Here is a 19,158-nt window from a genome sequence, read left to right as displayed (position 1 = left end):
CGTTTCAAACAATACAACAAGATGCTGTTGTAAAGAGGACACACACACACACACACACACGTACAGACTTCCTATCGTAGGTTAGGAGTTAGGAGTCCTAACAAGGCAGTCTTGTCATATTGTACCTCAGTCACATAACTGGGTCACATCTCCATGTTTTCCATCTCTCTCTCTCTCTCTCTACTCGTCTGTCTGGGTCAGTCCCTCACTCACGCTCCTCCACTTCCTGCTCCATCTCTCCGTCCCTGCACTCTCCTCGGGTCTCATCTGTCCTAAATGTCACACCATCAGTGCCTCCATCCATCTGACGTCTCTGTACACTGCTCTGCTGTTTGGTTTTTTACTCAGATCAACACAACCTACATATTCCTTGAGTAAATATGTTTAAGTGCATGTAGAAGTGTGTATGAGTGAGAACAATGTCCCACATGTCAGAAAAGGAAACACACACACACACACACACTCCCAGCTAAAAGAGCTTGGTCAGGCGAATCAAGTGAGTCAGCTAAACACGGCTTCTTTGTCTAATGTGACTATTTAAAAAGGTTCATTTGCCAAATGTGTGCGTATCAAACACACACACACGCATCAATGAACATGGGTCCTTCGGTAAGCAATTAAAAAGTAAAGCGCATACACACTACGGTTGCTTTCAGTGAAATCCACTGAGTGTGAGTACACACAAAGGGGACTAAATGCACAAAACACCAGACACACACAGACACACACACACTTACAGTAAACTCCCCGGTAACCGCGTCGAATCCGACATGGATGGTGTGTTCAAAATCAGACGGCAGGGAAATCTCGGGGCGCTCCTTCTTCTTGTAGGCTGGAAGAAAGGAAAAAGGAGACTCATAAATATTTTAGGAACCAGATTATACCTGTGAAGTTGATATATTTTAGGACGCAGGATGGTCCAAGAATTCATTTCCCTTTAGAATAAAAGGGGATGAGTGAAAAAGTGCATATAAACTACCGGTAAATGATTTTGATTCCTAACTTGGCACTCAGAGGCTGCAGAAGAGCAGCAGTTGTACCAATTCAGTAATTAAACCGACTGTAAAAGACCATCCTGAATGCAAAACATCTTTTTTAAGAGCCCTTGGAGAGGAAATACAAGGAGACCCCGGTTCATTAAAATTCCTGGAACGGTCTTAAATCCAGAGAGAATGAGTAAAAAGGAACTGAGGGAAGCAGAATAGAGAAAATTAGGAAACAGAAAAGGAGCGAGAGGAAGATGAAAGAAACAGAGAAAGGAAAAAGAAAGATGGAATCTGAGAGAAAGATGAGACGCCGTATGTTGGCGACAGATCCCTCTGGGATGACTATGAATGATACGGGACAGTTACCCACAAAGCACCTGTCCCTGGATGTGGAAGCGAACAGTGACTTAAGTCAGCAGAAATGTGTTTGTTCCTCCAGAAACATGCCGGAGATCGAAACTGAGATCACGTTTTAATACAGAGGAGTGGCCGCTTGTCGACTCTGTGGTTTTAACTTATCGTAGAATAGTATAGAATACAACTTTATTGTCCACAGGTGCAGAATTGTCTTGAGCTCACCAAAACGTAAAAGCAGCACAAGTAGATGCATCCTATAGAAAGAATGTAGCAACAAATAAACACCCCTCACGTATAGCAGGGTAACGGACCACGGACCGCTGTCGGTCCGTGCGTAGAATTGTTGATGGTACAAGGACTTCAAAGTGGTTGAAAGGATTTTTGGGACAGTGGCAAAAAAAAATAGTCTGGAGCCTTGTAGACCAGCTGTTATAATCAAACAACAAAGGGATGTGTATCTGCCAATATGGATCATCAAGGATCAAACATTTGTTATGAACTTGATCAGGGATCTCTAGAAGTTATATTTGCTCCCTTTTTTCTTTTGTGCTGATCCGTGAGTTTTGTGATCCGTTGCACCACTACTGAAGTATAAAAAGTCAATTATACAAAATACTTAAAACAATAGTTAGTAATAAGTTTATTCGCTTTCAGGCACAGAATGAAGGGAGACGATCCGCTCGTCTACAAGGTCACACTGGAGTGCTTGGCTCAAGGCAACACGAGTGTCGGTGCAATCCCACCGTTCCCCCCCACAGCGGTCTCGGTACTCACTCTTGTCGCCTCCCCCCGTCAGGATGAACCGGATCGAGCGGTCCTTCTTCTTCTTGTCCTCCGGGTTGGGTGGGAGGGGCTTGGAGCCGTGGTTGAGCGGGGCGGGGTCCTTGTTGCAGGAGCCAATCATGGTGCTGGTGTTCCTCATGGGCGGAGCTGGGGGCTTGTCCTCGACCTCCCCATTATCAGACATCTTCAGCGAGGCTGCAGCCGGCCGCTCCTGCACAGAGAACAGAGGGGGAATCATCGACCAATCACAGGCGAGCATTCAGGAGACGGTGACTCTTCAAATTATGTTGACTTGAAATTATTTTGTCACCGACAGAAAAAAATAATAATAATGATAGAAAACTAAATGAATTGTACTTAACAAATAACCTAAACCTTAAATCAATTATTGGTTATTGGCTAACTCATCTCAGGACTACCAACAGCCGAGGCACCTTTGCTTTGTGACCCTATTTATTAATTAATGTACTGTGGATGTTCTGTCATTTTCATTTTCTTACACATCATGTGTGACGAACGCTTCCGTCAGAGAAAAGAAACCAAATCGAAGCTAAAATCAATTTATTTTATTGAAAAACACCTTCTACAGGTCTCATTTTGAATTTTGCTGAAAATAAATTGTTTGCTTTAACCACATCCTGTAAAAAAATATTAAATTCCGAGACCAACAGTCACGTGACAAAAAAAACTTTGACTTGAAAAAGAACTTCGACTGAACTGCAGGCTGCTGAACACAGAGCATTGAGAAGCAGAGAGGTTGTAAAACTAAAAAAGTTCAACATGTACAGCAGGGTGTTGGTAACACTTGGAAAAGTATTTTTGTAAAATAAATGATCAAAGAGATTCAACTTGTGTTTTTATTTATGGCATTGTAATTGTGTTATCCTGCACACAATACATATTGTAGTTCCCTCTACTCCTGGCTGTGATGGGGCTGTGTGTTCATAGAGGTGCAGGATTTATATATTGCAGCGAAAAACGAGGCCACAGACGCTGTTTGGGGGACAGAGGGTTAATCCATCTAATTATATTTGACCTAATCTTCATCTTTCCTTTTTTTTTAAATTCTATTTATAATGTTTTTTTATATTGTCTTGTGTTTATTTCATACCTTAATGTCTTTTACGTCTCATGTAAAGCACTTTAAATTGTCTCGCTGTTGAAAGGTTTACTACAAATACTCATACTACATATATATATATATATATATATATATATATATATATATATATATATAATATAATATACAGTATATACGCTATATACTTAGAAAACAAGGAGAAAATCTGAATGTCAAAGTCCAAGCCAGAGAAAGAAAGAAATACAGTTTCCATTTGCTCACTGAGTGGTCTGTTTGATCTGCAAACACTATGCTGACTGGTGTGTGTGTGTGTGTGTGTGTGTCATCTATGACTCAGACATAAATGCTGTGAGAAGGAAAGGAGCAACTTTCTGCCTGGTCAAGAGATGACACACACACACACACACACACACACAGCTGAGGGACCTTTTAGTGAATGCTTTCACCACGTCACCCTCACATAAAAATACACACAATCACATGTTGCAAGCTAAGCTGCTCTGCTGAAAGTCCCACAGGGATCAAAGAGAGTCTATTTGGATCAGTGCAACACACGAAACAAGGATGTTGATGACTCATCAAAGATCTATTAATCCCCATAAAGGATGTGATTTATTGAGGCACACGAAGTGCTCACAGTCTCAGTTTGCTGCAGGTGTTCTAAGCAGCTCAGTCTCATAAAAACATTGAAGTCTACTTCCTGTTGTAATGCTATGTCTCCGCTTTACACAGTCATCAATGTTTTCTTTGGGGGGGGGGGGGGGGGTTGTGCCTCAGGATTACAAACATGCATAAAACACACCAGACCTTTTGGAAAATGATTCATTTTCATTAAATATTTTTAAAGACTCATGGAGTCATCGTGAAGCCATTATATTCAACTAAAGGAAAACCTGGTCACACCGATCCCATCGCGCCCCGGGGGAGAATGCAACAAGTTCACCAACTCATCCATTGATTTGGACCAGAATGAACCAACTAAAGGTTTAAAAAAAAGCCCAGAAATAACCTGACTTTTACAGTTCCCATAATGCAACTCAATAACATCTCTTTAACTCGGCTTCCCAAGCTGAGATAGCCTCCGACAGCAGTGTCAGGGTTATTTTCTCAGACTTGAAAACACTCCAAAAGATTTCAGGCAAGCTGAGCACCACTCAACATGACAAGCTGGTCTTCATGTGTAAAATCACAGCCCGTCTAATATTTGAGCTGTGACAAAGCAGAAGACCAGAAAACAACACTTGTCTCTGTGAGTTCAATATCCAGTCAGTCAAATTAAAAGGACTAAACTCAATTTCTATTTTTTTCCAAACAAAACTTTAGAACTGCGTGAACCATTTACAGCATCAGTGGTACGACGCCCCGCCGAGCTGATCTCTGATCAGCAGCAGCTCTGTCTGCGGGGGTCTGATCACCCAACACATTTCTAAAGACATTAACAGGAAAAAAAACATCTGAAGCTGTAAGCAGAGAAATGAGCCGCATTGCACAACAACATATGCATTCCTCTGCTGTTTAGAACAAGATCAGATTTAAAAGTACAATAAAAACAAACAATGAAGCCAGTTAAAAAGCAGAAGCCTCTTTAAAGGAGACTCAACAGAAGCAACTCCGCCTCAATAATGATTTAAAAACACACCGTTTTCACTTGAATTACCAAAAGCGGGCGACTTCCCCATCTCTTACCTTAGCAGAGGCAGACAAACATGTTTACAACTTCAAATTGATCCACAAACAAACAATAACAACAAAAGAATGAAGAGAACACGTTGGAGCCACTGAGCGGTAAAGCCAAGGAGAGGGACTGAGAGAGGGACGCTCCGTCGGCCTTTTGACCAATCCGGCCTCCCACAGACGGTGATGTCACGGCATGATGTCACAAGGTGAATCACACGAGGAAGTGGGGAAACAGCGCGGCCGACACTCAAAACGAACACACACACACACACACTCACGTACGCACAGACTCTCTCTGTGTAAGCAACAGGAACACTACAGCCAATCCCTGAACACACGAAGACACACAAGTGTTTATCGTGTCTGCTGGGGGAATCACTCACACACACACACACACACACTCTTATAAATATATTTACACACACACACACACTCTTATAAATATCTTTACACACACACACACAATGAAACAGAATCTCAGCCTAAAAATCACCTTTAAATCTTAAGATAGCCTTGGTAAAAACAACCGGACAGTCACAATATAAATCTTCGTCTCTCTCACACTCACACTCACACACACACACACACACACACACACACACACACGCGCCCACAGGCTGTGGGGACGAGACAGCAGAGGTCTCGTATTTCAGACACTGCTGTCAGTTTCAGCTGAGCCCTGTTATCAAACAAACCCACACACTGTCTGCTACATCACACACACACACACACACACACACACACACACACACACACACACACACACACACACACACACACACACATCTTCTACAAACAATCACCACAGGGTGAGTGGAGTGAGTTTCACCACAGTCGGAGGGTTTTCCCAGTGAACCGCGCAGAGACTGCATCGTTGTGTGACCAATGAATCGGCTGATGTGTATCAGTGTATCAGTCAGCCCCCGACCACTGGGGGGGGGGGGGGGGGGGGTCACTGATCAACTACAGTCTGTTTCACCCAGGCGACAACCTCTGATCCTGAAGAGTGAAGCCAATGCTTCATGCCTTAAGCGTGCATTCTCTCTCCTGACCAGCAGGGGGCGACTCCTCTGATAATATAGAAGTCTATGAGAGAATGACTCTACTTCTCTCTTGATTTATTCCCTCAGTAAACATTGTAAACATGAGTTTATGTCTCAATCTCTAGTTTCAAGTATTCTTAAACACAGCATGATGTTCATTTAGTAAATTATGATCCATTTAGAGTCAAATAGACCATAAAGCAGAGTATGCTTTAGGGCGGGGCTACTGTGATTGACAGGTCGCTACCGGAGCCGTATACGCTGTCTCTACTCCTCCACATTCCAAAAATGGTCATTGGTTACAAAAATGGCAAGATGGCGACGGCCACTACGCCAAACTCAAGGCTTTAAAAATGGCAGTCCACAAACGTCATGACGACTACGTGCTCTTCCTACATACAGTCTCTATAATTACATCACTAATCCATATCAGCATGGGCCTCAAAAGCTCCAGTATCAGTTGGGCTGTAATGGACATGAGAATGGGACCATCTCTGATAAACTGCACAACAACAAACAATAAAATAGTGCGAATGGAATCTAAAATGTATTTCAAACACAGGATTTGCTGAAATATTATTATTTTGTGCTTCTTATCTGTCGGTCAACAAAACTATGATAAACTGTGATATTTGAAGATAGCACATTGGAAATTGTGATTGGCATCTTCATAATTGTCTCCCTCATTGAAAAAATCATAAAAATATACACAAAACAGAAAATTAACATGATAATGCAAGAAAACATGGCGAAGCCACATCAGGCAGCAACAAACACACACACACACACACACAACAACATGAGGAAGGAACAAGGACTTAAAGTCACAGCAAAAAGATTAATTTAGAGTTCAAGATGAGTCCTCAAAAACATCAAAACGTTTGACAGGAAGCATATTAAAAGGAAATTTTAAAAACACCTCTTATTTACCTTTTGGAATATTCTGACAATCATCGAAATCCGTAACGTTTCAATTCAGTCTGAATGCCAGAACAGTAAGAAAGGTACAAACCTTCAAACACAAGCTGACAAACAGTCTGTTTACTGTGTGCAGAGACAGACAGGAGACACCCTGTCTCATCACACACAGTATGCTCAGTGTAGTGTTTATGACTGTGTGTGTGTGTGTGTGACTGATGAGAAAATATCACAGTGTCAGAGATGCTATATGATATCTAGAATGACACACACACACCGTGATTACAGCGCCTCTGAGTCAGAACCGACATCCATTTCTCTCACTTCTCCTCTCCTTGTTTACTGCTCCTCCTTTTTCCCTCAATGCCTATTTTTTTCACCAATAAAACCTTTGCTTTTTGCCTCCTCGATCTCTCCCTTTTCTAAACACAGTATATCTTATCCTGCCTCTCCTCTGCTCCCCATCATGGTGAATCATGTCTGATCAGTTTCTCTGACCCACATTACTGCAGCAGCTCGGACTCCATTTGTTACTTAATCTAACGCCTGAATCTAAAAGTGTTTCCTGATTAGTTGGCCACTTGGGAAGCAGCACATGAAGCCGAAAACACAACAGCTGACGTCATCATGGAAATGCAGCAGACCCAGAGCGACATTACCATCCCACCGCCGTCTTTGCGTCCACCTGATGAAGGTGAACTCGAGATATTCTCTCTCTTTTAGCTCCGTTTTTGGTCCCCACCGACTCCCGAGGGAAGAAAAACTCTTAAGCTGCTAAATGTTCCACTATGTTCACCACTTACTCTCTAACTGTGTCTGTCTGCTGAATGCTGTTGTTGCCGATAGTGTCTAGATAGTCTTGATTTCGGTCCAAGTCCTTTAATATTGGGTACAGAGTCCGGTCCAGTTACGCACATTGACCTAAATGGTGATTAATTACCTGACACACTGAAATAACAGCTGGAGCTACTAACTCTCACGAGCTACTTGATCCAAGTACTGACGGTGCTGGTTGACAACTAGGAAGTTTTTAGTGGAGCCTCTTCCCTCACAATTGGCCTGAAGGAGAGCAAAGTGCTGCACCACTGGCAGGCTGGGAGAACCAACAAGTGGAAGGACTGACTGTGCCTGGATCGGCCCGGCAGCTATCGATAGGATCGCCTCGTTGATGAAAGTGGAGGTAAGGGCCAAAAACACACAACAAAACTATCACCCCCTTTTCACTGATCCATACCAACAATAAATGTATTGATCACTCAGTTCATATTCTCTCTCGTGTCTTCATATCACAGCAGCAAGCTTATAAATCGAATATCAACACATCACTGCTTACTTACTGTGTCACATGTGGGACCTTATTTCAGAATAAAATATGTACAGTAGTCGAAAAGCGAAATACAAGTATGAACACTGTAGTTTTGTGTTAAACCGATTCGTGAACTGCATCTCCCGTCTCGCACAACGTGCGTCACAGACACAGCCGTTAGCTCAGCTTGCTAGCTAGCTGGCTAACTTAGCTATGTTCCACGCGCAAATGTAACGTTATCTTACCTGATGCGTTATATCCTGCGACTCTTTCAAAGACCCGCTGTTGGTGTGAGAACGTCGCGGTACTAACCATAGAGGCACCGTAGCTTCAGAGAGAGACTTTCTCATTACACAGCCTCATACTTCAACAGTTTCTCGACACAATGTGACTTTCCCGATGTGCAAAATTACCTTTGAAATTGAAAAACATCTGTTGTGGCCTATCAGCTCATTCAGAGTTACCATTCGTGGCACAATTCAAACAGGATCAAATAACCATTTGTCTATTTCCATTGACTACTGTACATCATTTATCTGAAATAAGGTCCTATGGGGGTCAACCCATACATCTCAACATATCAACATCTCTCTGAAATGTACCCGTAGTCCACACCTTTAAGAAACACTGCTGCCAGTATGTATAGAAGAATGTGTGTGTTCTCCTAATTAGCCCATAAGTCACATGATCACTATAAAATACACACAAGAGGCCGTGAGTCAAACGATACCAAACAGCACCCGTTACCTCCACCGCTCTCTATCTCTCTTTCAAATGCAACATAAGTCAATCAAACAGAGATGATACTTTCAAAATACACATCGAACAACCACACTCACACACACACACTCACAGACACACAGACGCTTTATAAGTTCATGTCCATGTACACACACACACACACACACACACACACATCAAGAGAGAGTTGCCATTTAACAGCAGCACTTCCTGGAAACGCCATGTCAGCCTCTGCAGCCAAGTTTACTGGAAGAAGTCTTCACGCGCGCACACACACACACACACACACACACACACACACACACAACAATCAGTGCACACATCACCTCACACACACACACACACTTATACACACACACATTAAAAATACAGTAGTCTTCACTCTCTCCTCCTGCTCTGCACCTCTTTCATCGCGCTGTCGAGAGAGAAAACCTGACATGTTTCCTGCATTGGTTTGGATCTCTGTAGCATGAGCTGGCTCTCATAATTACACCCAGTTTAACAAGATACACCTGCAACTGGTCAACAGTGTGATTGTTTAAGTTTTGATAATGAATAAAGAGGGCCATGTGTTTAATATGAAAGCTCAGGCAGCATGACTAAAGATACCAGAACCACTGAGCCTTTTCATGTGAATCAAGGTCTTTTACTGAAATGCTTCGAGTGAATTTGAGTTCCCTTTGGTACAGAGCGTAAATGTCTTGGGCTTTTATTTTGAAAGGTAAGAACAGAAAGAGTGGATCCGGTCTGTTCTGCCTTTGTCAAAGTTGAAAGGAGTAATAAAGTTTGCCGTCTTGGTTCGGACTACGGAGCCTCCGTGTTGTTGGACACTATAGTCTACGTCTTGAATATTTCTGTTCCTCACAACGTGATTGGTCGATGCCTTTATTAGAATTCATTTTTTTAAATGACACTGCTTTATTGCTGTCAGATATGTGACTGGACACAGTGAAGCTTTGTGGCAGGAGATTCATAACCACATATAGTGAGGCAGCTTCTACACCTGTGGTCGATGCCTGCATGTGTTTGGTGATGTGACGTGTCAGCTAGCTGCACTCTGTTAAACACAACTCATCCAGAAACAGCAGCCCTCCTTTCCTCTTTTTACAAAGCGGTTAGTCGATTGACAGATAATGAACCAGTTCGATAATAGATCAATCATTCAAGTCATTACACACACCGAATGTCTTCGGGTTTTGGACAGCTAGACAGGAAAAAATAAAAAATACATTTGAAGAGATTCCTTTACGGCTCTGGGAATTGTTAATGAACATTTTTCACCAGAGAATAATTAGCAGATGATTGATGATGAAAATAGTCATGACTGTGTTAGAGCATATCTGGGTTTTATCTCTGTGGAGATACATGAGACGTGTATCGTCAATCTTGATTTATGTTATGTTTGTACAAATCTGCGTACAGATTCATATTTGATTTGACAGCAGATCAATTCTTGGAATACTTTTTTTATTAATTTCATTCTAGTTTTCTCCCGCTGTAGTATGCAACACACACACACACACACACACACACACACACACACACACACACACACACACACATGTCCCCTCTCTGCCTCCATCCTTGTTAAACACTTAGTTGAGCTTACAGACCCAGCAGGGGGGGGGGGACCCGCCCATGTCGTTGCCCAGGAGAGCTCAGTGTCTCTGGGCACGGAGAGGCCACAGAGCCCCTGCCCTCCTGGAGCTCCTGCTGCTCCAACACACTCGATCACAGTGGGAGGCTCAGCACACACATGGACAAAAACAATGCCAGCGCAAGTGTGTGTGTGTGTGTGTGTGTGTGTGGAGAGATAAATAAGAGACATAAACAGGAAGAGACAAAGAGACAGAGGCATCGCCGCGGCCTGCTGGCCAAAAAAAAGACAACAGAACAAAAGAGGAAGAAAGACGAAGAGTCGACTGCATCTGAATTCCTCTGAGCACAGGGAAAACCTCCATAACAGCAGCGTGAGGGAAGACGTGGACAGACAGAACAGGTCTGAGTGACCGAGACAAAGAAAGACCGGAGAGAGAGAGAGAGACAGAGAGAGAGACAGAGAGACAGAGAGAGAGACAGAGAGAGACAGAAAGAGAGACAGAAAGAGAGACAGAGAGACAGAGAGAGAGAGACAGAGAGAGAGACAGAGAGAGAGACAGAGAGAGACAGAAAGAGAGATAGAAAGAGAGACAGAGAGACAGAGAGAGAGAGAGAGACAAAGAGAGACAGAGAGACAGAGAGAGAGAGAGACAGAGAGAGACAGAGAGAAAGAGAGACAGAAAGAGAGATAGAAAGAGAGACAGAGAGAGAAAGAGAGAGAGAGAGACAGAGAGAGACAGAAAGAGAGATAGAAAGAGAGACAGAGAGACAGAGAGACAGAGAGAGAGACAGCGAGAGACAGAGAGACAGAGAGATAGAGAAAGAGAGATAGAAAGAGAGACAGAGAGAGAGAGAGAGAGAGACAGAGAGAGACAGAAAGAGAGATAGAAAGAGAGACAGAGAGAGACAGAGAGACAGAGAGAAAGAGAGACAGAGAGAGAAAGAGAGAGAGAGAGATATAGGAGGAGTGATCACGTCGTCACTCACGGTGACCAGACGGAGCCCGAGGCCCGACTTCAAATGTATATTTTAACATATTTTACAGACCAGACAACATCTTATGTATGGATATGTGCAAATCCCAACATGAGCACGCAACCTCACACACAATCTATTCTCAGTCTACACACACACACACACACACACACACACACACACACACACACACACACGCACACACACACGTCACAACCACACCCATTAGATTTCGGGTCTTTGAAGTTCCGACCTCAGGAGAGTCCCTGGTTAACACTTCACACACTGTTCTTCTGTATTCAACACGTTTCATCATTCAGCCTGAATAGAACTCTTCTTTATTCTACTCTCGGTTCATATATTAATTTTGTATCTTAACTTTTGACTCCACCCCACATGCACCGTCCTGCTGCCACAAGCACTCACTAGAGCACCAAATGTGGATTAATCCGCCGCTGAAAGTAGTCCCCAACAAATGTCACAAGTTTAGCACTATTTCCCCCGTTTCAGTAACATTGCTTTAAATAATTTGTCACCACGTTTTAAAGATGTATGCCTTCAGTAGGAACTATGTCGATATCGTGATATGAGACGAGATGTCGTCTTAGATTTTGGATATCATAGTATGGCAGAACTATTGTCTTTTACTGGTTTTAAAGGCTGCATTACAGTAAATCCACATCACTTATGATTCTCCATCAAAAACCGCATTGTGTAACTATTTTGTAAAGCACTAATATTAGGTAACAACAGGGTTTTGCTCAGAAATATTGTAATAATATATTTTCTTCATATCAGCTAGTCCTACTTGAAGTTGAGAGCCAGAGACAGGAAGTCAGACAGCATAGAGAGACGGACGAACACTTTCATGGGATTTGTTAACAATAAGAAGACCAGAGTAAAATAACACCATTCTTCTGCTTTAAGTCACACAGGGAATAACCAAACAGAATAATATACCAGCAGGTTTCTGTAAAAACACACACACACACACACACACACACTGCCCTTTCATTAATTATCAATTACATCTGAGAGGCAGAGTAAGGCGGTTCTGCACAAACCTTGTCAGTCTTTTGTCAGCTGGCAATCAGTGTGTGTGTGTGTGTGTGTGTGTGTGTGTGTGTGGTAGAGAGACAGATGGTAATTTTGAAAAGGAGGACGTGGCCAAACATATAATAAACGATAGATGAGGCGAAAGTGAGAGAGGAGGAGGAGGAGGAGGAGGAAGAGAGGGGCGGTGGTTTTCTTCTGCATGAACGAAGCACATGACGAGCCTGGTTGGGCTTGGGAGAGAGACATACACGCGCATGTATATATCATTTATATTGGTGCTTGAATCATACTTTTGTTTTAGGGCTGAAACAATTAGTCAGATGATCGATGAGCAAAAATACCAAACCCTCAATTTGCAGCTTCTCAATTGTGAGGATTTGCTGCCTTTGTGTTTCATATCATTGTAAATTGAATATAAGATAAGAAAACTACAGCACAGGCCAGAAATGTACTCACACGGCAGACAAAGTGTTTCTCAAACCTGGAACTGTGTTATGTGAAAGTGATCTCAGGCTGGTGGGTTTGTGGTATTCTGGCATCAATAATGTGGTTGCTGTCGTGACATAACTGCGTAATCACACGGGGTGTGATTAACTAGCCGTCCGTCCGTCTGTGCGTCTGCAGCTCATTGATTATGCAGGTTATTGTAAGCAAGCAGGCGTCCCGTCCCAGAACCCCTTAGCCTCAACATACGACCATCTGTCCTCAGCATATTGTCTTCAGGGACCAACTGAGACCACTCTCTCACACCACTGTGTGTGTGTGTGTGTGTGTGTGTGTGTGTGTGTGTGTGTGTGTGTGTGTGTGTGTGTGAGAGAGAGAGGGGATGTGTGCTGGTTTAAAAAAAATACATAAAGAATGACTTTGGTACACTACCTTGCGAAATAACTTTTTCCATCATCAGCTCTGGGAAAGGGAAAAAAAAATCAATCGCTGTGTCCGAAAAACATTGAGGATAGAAGCCAACGAGTGAGCCATCTCGCGTCTTCCTCGTCTCTGTTGAGGGTTGCCCGTGTGCATTACCAATCGGGCAGGTGCTAGCAGAAAGACTAACGTTAGCAAGAGCTAGCAAAATGTCAGCAATTTCTTTTCAGTTATGACTAAACTAAATACCATACTATTTCAGTCACTCTCTGCATGCATTTGTTCAAAGGGTTTGACCTGAGCCAGCCCTTACAACAATTGTAGCAATCACATCACATCACCAGCCGATTGATGCAGTTGGGCTGTATCCCAGTCTGGATAAACAACAGCTTCTTTAATTAGTTTAGATTATCTGTCGCTCACTGTGTAATGCTCTTAATTCAAGAAACCATTTCCAAAGATTTTAATTCCTCTGGTATTTTTTTACCAAGAAATGACACCAACATTGTTAAACATTGTCTTGCAACAGCAACCTGAACAACAGTTCCCATAACTTGTTATCCTAACCTGAAATGAAGAAACACCTAATGGTCAAGGTATGAACGGTAGAAGACAACCAATCAAAAATACTTTCACAAGACTCAGCAGCTGTGATTGGTCGGAGTTGAGCAGCTGTCTGTGATTGATTAGCTGTCTGACTGAGACCCATTGGTTTTAACAAAAGGGAGAAGAGCCAGAGGGGAAACACCAGGAAGAAAGATGACAGTTAATATTTGACAGTTAACAACTTAATGATCCCTGGATTTAAAATAGACGCTAGGCTTCATACACTAACAAGCATTTAGAAAGAATTTCTAGCTGCAGCAGCCATAGACGGTGAAACAAGACCGCTGCTCATGGTTGGTTGAGTAACATACTGATAACTGTCGCGAACGTAAACTCAGTCCAACGAGAAGGCCGGAGTGAAACGGAAATCCTTAACGAAGCAGAGGTCTGAATCAGCAGCTGTCATTGGGTCAGCGTTGACTCACGGCCTGTGATTAATTGGAGGTCCAAACTCGACCGGATTGGTTTTATGGGAAGCAGAGGGAGCTGGAGAATACCGGGACAGAGGGAGGGAGGGAAGGAAAGAAGTATGGATTGACAATTGGTAGAATAAAATCAGAGCAAATGAGTAAAACGAAAAAAAGAGACAAATGTCGAGAAAGACAGACATGCAGAAGTGAAAGAGGACTGCAAAGTTGGGATGTCCCGATTAAGTTTTAACGACGCCAATAAAAAACCTATTGACCTAAATGTTGATTGAATTTATATCTGACACTTTGAAATAATATTTACAGCCAACTATGAGCTACCTGATATAAAGACATTACATTACTGATATGATATTCATGACATTGAGGGGACACAATCAGCTGTTTTTTTACAAGACACCCTCATCTGTAGAGAAAAGTAAGGGAAGACCTAAAAAAAGAGGAGAGGAAGAATGAGAGATGTGTAGAGAAAGAGTTAACAGGCAAAAGATACACAACGGAAAAAACGGAGATCTAAAAAAGATTTTTAAAAAAGAAGACGACACAAGACTAGAGTTATAGACGCCCTCCAAACGCCTGTGTCAGGTGTTTCGATGCAATCCCAGGGTGCATTGCAGAGCCTTGAGCGGCAAGTCTATCCTCTAATGATGTTAATGGCCTTAACACACGCACACACAGCCATCGGAAGTCCATTCAGCAACAAGGATACACGCACTACTCAATACTGTTCCAAGATTGAAATCAACACACACACGGCAGTTAGAAAAGCATAATGTAAGTCATAAACATGATGGATGCAACACTAAGTCATAAACATGATGGATGCAACACTAAGTCATAAACATCATGGATGCAACACTAAGTCATAAACATCATGGATGCAACACACACACACACACACACTGCAGTGGAGATAAATCAGTGGTGGCATCCAATAGCTTACAAGATTCTTACACGTTTATTACAAAGCTGCAAGTGTGTTTGTGTGTGTATGTTCCCGATACATTGTATATAAGGTGGAGGAGGAGGACGGTGTATCCCTATTTACAACTGGATGTTTGAAACAAAACAAACTCATTCCGTCTCCCTGTGTGTCCCTTGCAAGCTTCCGTACTCAGCAACTATCAGCTCCACATCGTCAAATCTTGTATCTATCAGCCATTTCGCCCCCGTAACACGTCAATTCCACAATTAAGTCAAAGACTTATGCCGTGTTCACACCATTATGCTACATTCATATGCAAAAAATAGAGCCAACGCGGGAGTGCCAAACGCTGCAGTTCCTCAAATGGCCAAGTGAGTCAATCCCCATAGACCTCTATGTTAACACGCCCAACTTTACAGCAGAAATTACACATAGATACATTACAACCGCCGCCAATAAACAGAAGTGACCATATTTGGAAAGCGGAGGAGTGACGTAGAGACGCCATGTACGTCTCTGGTAGCGGCGTGTCAATCATAGTTAGCCCGCCCTAAAGCATACTCTTGTATTCCAAGATGGCGACGGCGAAATCGCCAAACTCAAGGCTTCATAACAGCAATCCACAAACCAATGGGTGACGTCACCATGACCACGTCCACTTCTTTTATACAGTCGATGGCCGGGACCAACTACCCGACTACAGACTAGCAGCACAGTAGCATATAGCGTAGCTTCTTAGCCTAGCTTGTTAGCCCTGTTCGCTGTAGCTAGCATGGTAGTTTGGTAGCTTCATGCTAGGTGGACATGTTTTAGTAAACAGGCTTCATTTGGCCTGCTTCTGTTCCATCCATGCTCCACCTTTTTGCCTGTTTTTGGGATTAGCCTGCGCCGTCACCCACTTGTGATTCGCAAAAATACATTTTAATTCTTTAAACTTTGACAGCAGCTCTCTCTGTCTCCATTTCTTTCACGCTTTTATTTGTCGTCTTTCACGCCGTTTAATCCGTCTGGAACGTTTTCTGCTTGCAGCTATTTATTGTGTGAAAGAAGGAAAATGTTTAAAAAAAAAAAAGAAGATCCGTCTGGTCTGTTATCCAACAATGAGCGAGCACGAATAGAAGAGTGAGACGAAACAGAGGACAAAGCAAAACAAGGAGTAAGTGGAACAGCGGGAGCCGTGCTGAAAGAACTCAAAGTAAGAAGAGAGAGAGACACTGACAGAGAAAGAGAGGAGAGAGAGGGAAGGGGGCAAGAGGGGGCCAGAGGAGAATAAAAGAGCAAGGGATCAAAGAATAGAAAGAAAGCTGAGTAGCAACATGAGTCCACTGGAATTTAGACAAAACCATTTTTCACCAGAAAAACTGCTCTCTGTCTCTCTCTCTCTCTCTTCCTCTCTCTCCGGGACTCAAGTATTTTTTCAAATACCATTAAATAGAACATAAACACATCATAATGTAACTAAATGCGTTTAACGTTAGCTGTTAGCTCCGTTATTTAGCCGAGCAGGACTGTGCTGCCCACCGGCTGCTAACGGCTAACGTTAGCTAGCCCTCCTCCTGCTGATTTCAACACAGATTTGTTGTTCACGATGTAGCATTATCAGGGAAATTCTCAACCGTCCCCGGGACAATAGGGGACACCATCAGTTTCAAGCCCTGAAAAAACAATGTCTGATGCACATGTATTGGAGTGTGTGTGTGTGTGTGTGTGTGTGTGTGTGTGTGTGTGTGTGTGTGTAATGTGATTCTTAGAAAGCTAGGTTGATCTCAGCCCAGCCCTGAAGACAACGGACGTTACACACATACACACACAGACAATCCATCTGCTTCATATTACCCACATTTGCAAACAGTGACAAACCTGTCCCAAAGGTAATACACACACACACACACACACACACACACCAAACTCCAACTTTATCAGTTATCCCTCCTGGTATGACAGATGTGTGATTTCTGATATTTGACATATTTAATTCATAAGTTAAACACCGTGAACAAAACCAACTGTTGTTCAAAGCAATGCAGTGTGTGAGTTTAAACTCTTCATATGTGTAACATAAATGATAAAATGATACGATCAACATGTTGGTAATGTCACAGCTCAGCTAAGCCCTGCATGTGCAGGAATTTTATTTTTTTATCTGAAAGAATAAAGTCAGACCATATTCAAATAGATCAGAACTGATCCGAAATGCAGTGGACCTGAACACAACCAAAGAGTAACGGAGCATCATCACCAGCAGCAGCACGATGCCCCACCAAATTAGAAAAGAGCAGAAATGCACCTCGGATTTAAGGAATCAAGTGGTGCTGTGAAGACATCCACTGTGGAACCGTCCCTTAAATAATCCTCTACTCTCTCTGGCTGTCTGGAAGACTCGACGGACGTCACGCCTGCAGGGTGAGAGAGTCAAGTGACAAAAAGGGGGATGCACTATCGCCAACATGTTTACTACCTGATGACCCACTACTCGCTGTTTGAGCTATCACAATGTCATCTAAGAGACCACACTGAGCGGGTTTGACGAGGTCGCTTTATTTGAAAATATGGTACGGACAGAGGGAACTGATTGTTGAGTATGTTTGTTGGCGGTGCACTTTCTATTATCTGATATTTGTGGGCAACGGACCAACAAAGTAAATAAACCTTGTTGGAATCACAATTTGTTGAAATTAAACAGAAGTGAAAGACTGAAGAAAAGCAGCAGGTTGATTCACAAGCGTTTGCTGTACAGAGGTCTCACAGTCTAGTACGAGTACGAATAAGCTAGCAAGGCTAGCTCGCTAGCCCGTTGACGGTCACGGGATCCTCGCCTTGTGGGTCATCGCGGCCTGTCGAAGGTCCACCCTCCCAGGTAGTTAGACTATAGTGGGCTGTGCTGCAAATCAACATGCAGGACTGCTTCAAGGTAACACTGACTATAAAAAAATTGTCAGAAAATTTACTAAAATAAATAACCGTCTAAAGATTTGATCCCGTCTTTTGTAGGCCTACACTTGTACATTGCGAATACTCACACAACGTGGCAATATTTCCAACACACACACACACACACAATGCTGCAGTGCATAAAAAATACATGGCGAACCTCCGACTCCCTGTTCTCATGAGCACAGTAAACCCCCCACCCTCACACACACACACACACACACACACACACACACACACACACACACACACACACACACACACACACACACACACACACACACACACACACACACACACACAGGTGTGCTTAAAGGAGGGGGGGGGTGTCTCCATCCCTGATCTAGCAGCTGTCGGACTCTGCCCCGCCCTATGGCCCCCATTACTATGGCAACCCCATAAATAATGGAGGCCGCAGTGCATGCTGGGAGCCGTCGGGCCACAATCCCATTACAGCCGACTTACATAATGTGAAGCACTGTGGTTTCCCTCAGTGAACGCGGTCTTCCTCTGAAGATGACAAGCGATCTAACGAGCAGCGGGTCTGCAGGGAAACCTTTCAATCACTGCTGCCAGGAATGACTGAGGAAACGCTGATCTTTAACAAATACATCAGGACCATCTTGTGTAAACTGCTCATTCGGTCAGTAATTAACTGGCTCGTGTTTTGTCTTATCTCAGCTTTTTATTTTGCAGATGTCAGTTACTATAAACTGAAGGGGAGGAAATACAAGGATCCGCTAAAGACACCAACAACTCTGTTAAAGCGTGTCGTTCCGTCCAGTTTTGTAGAGATGCAAATCTAATATGAGAAATGTATCATTTACATATGTTATCACATCCAGATTCTCACCAGGAGGAGGGGGTTGTGAATGTGTTTTT

The 19,158-nt window shown here is 43.0% G+C and overlaps 1 protein-coding gene across 1 annotated transcript in view; it reads right to left on the bottom strand.

The window, feature by feature from the left end:
• Positions 1-19,158, bottom strand: part of pak1 (p21 protein (Cdc42/Rac)-activated kinase 1) — a 52,972-nt gene that overhangs the window by 20,475 nt on the left and 13,339 nt on the right. The window contains exons 3-4 of the mRNA XM_079272452.1: positions 2,118-2,337; positions 738-832 (exon numbers count right to left, since the gene is read on the bottom strand). Of these exons, the coding sequence (XP_079128578.1) occupies positions 738-832; positions 2,118-2,310 (288 nt within the window). The 5' untranslated portion in view covers positions 2,311-2,337. The remainder of the gene's footprint in view (positions 1-737; positions 833-2,117; positions 2,338-19,158) is intronic.

This window comes from Melanostigma gelatinosum, assembly GCF_949748355.1.
Source record: "Melanostigma gelatinosum genome assembly, chromosome: 7".
Taxonomy (NCBI): Eukaryota; Metazoa; Chordata; class Actinopteri; order Perciformes; family Zoarcidae; genus Melanostigma; species Melanostigma gelatinosum.
This window is presented reverse-complemented; position numbering and strand designations above follow the sequence as displayed.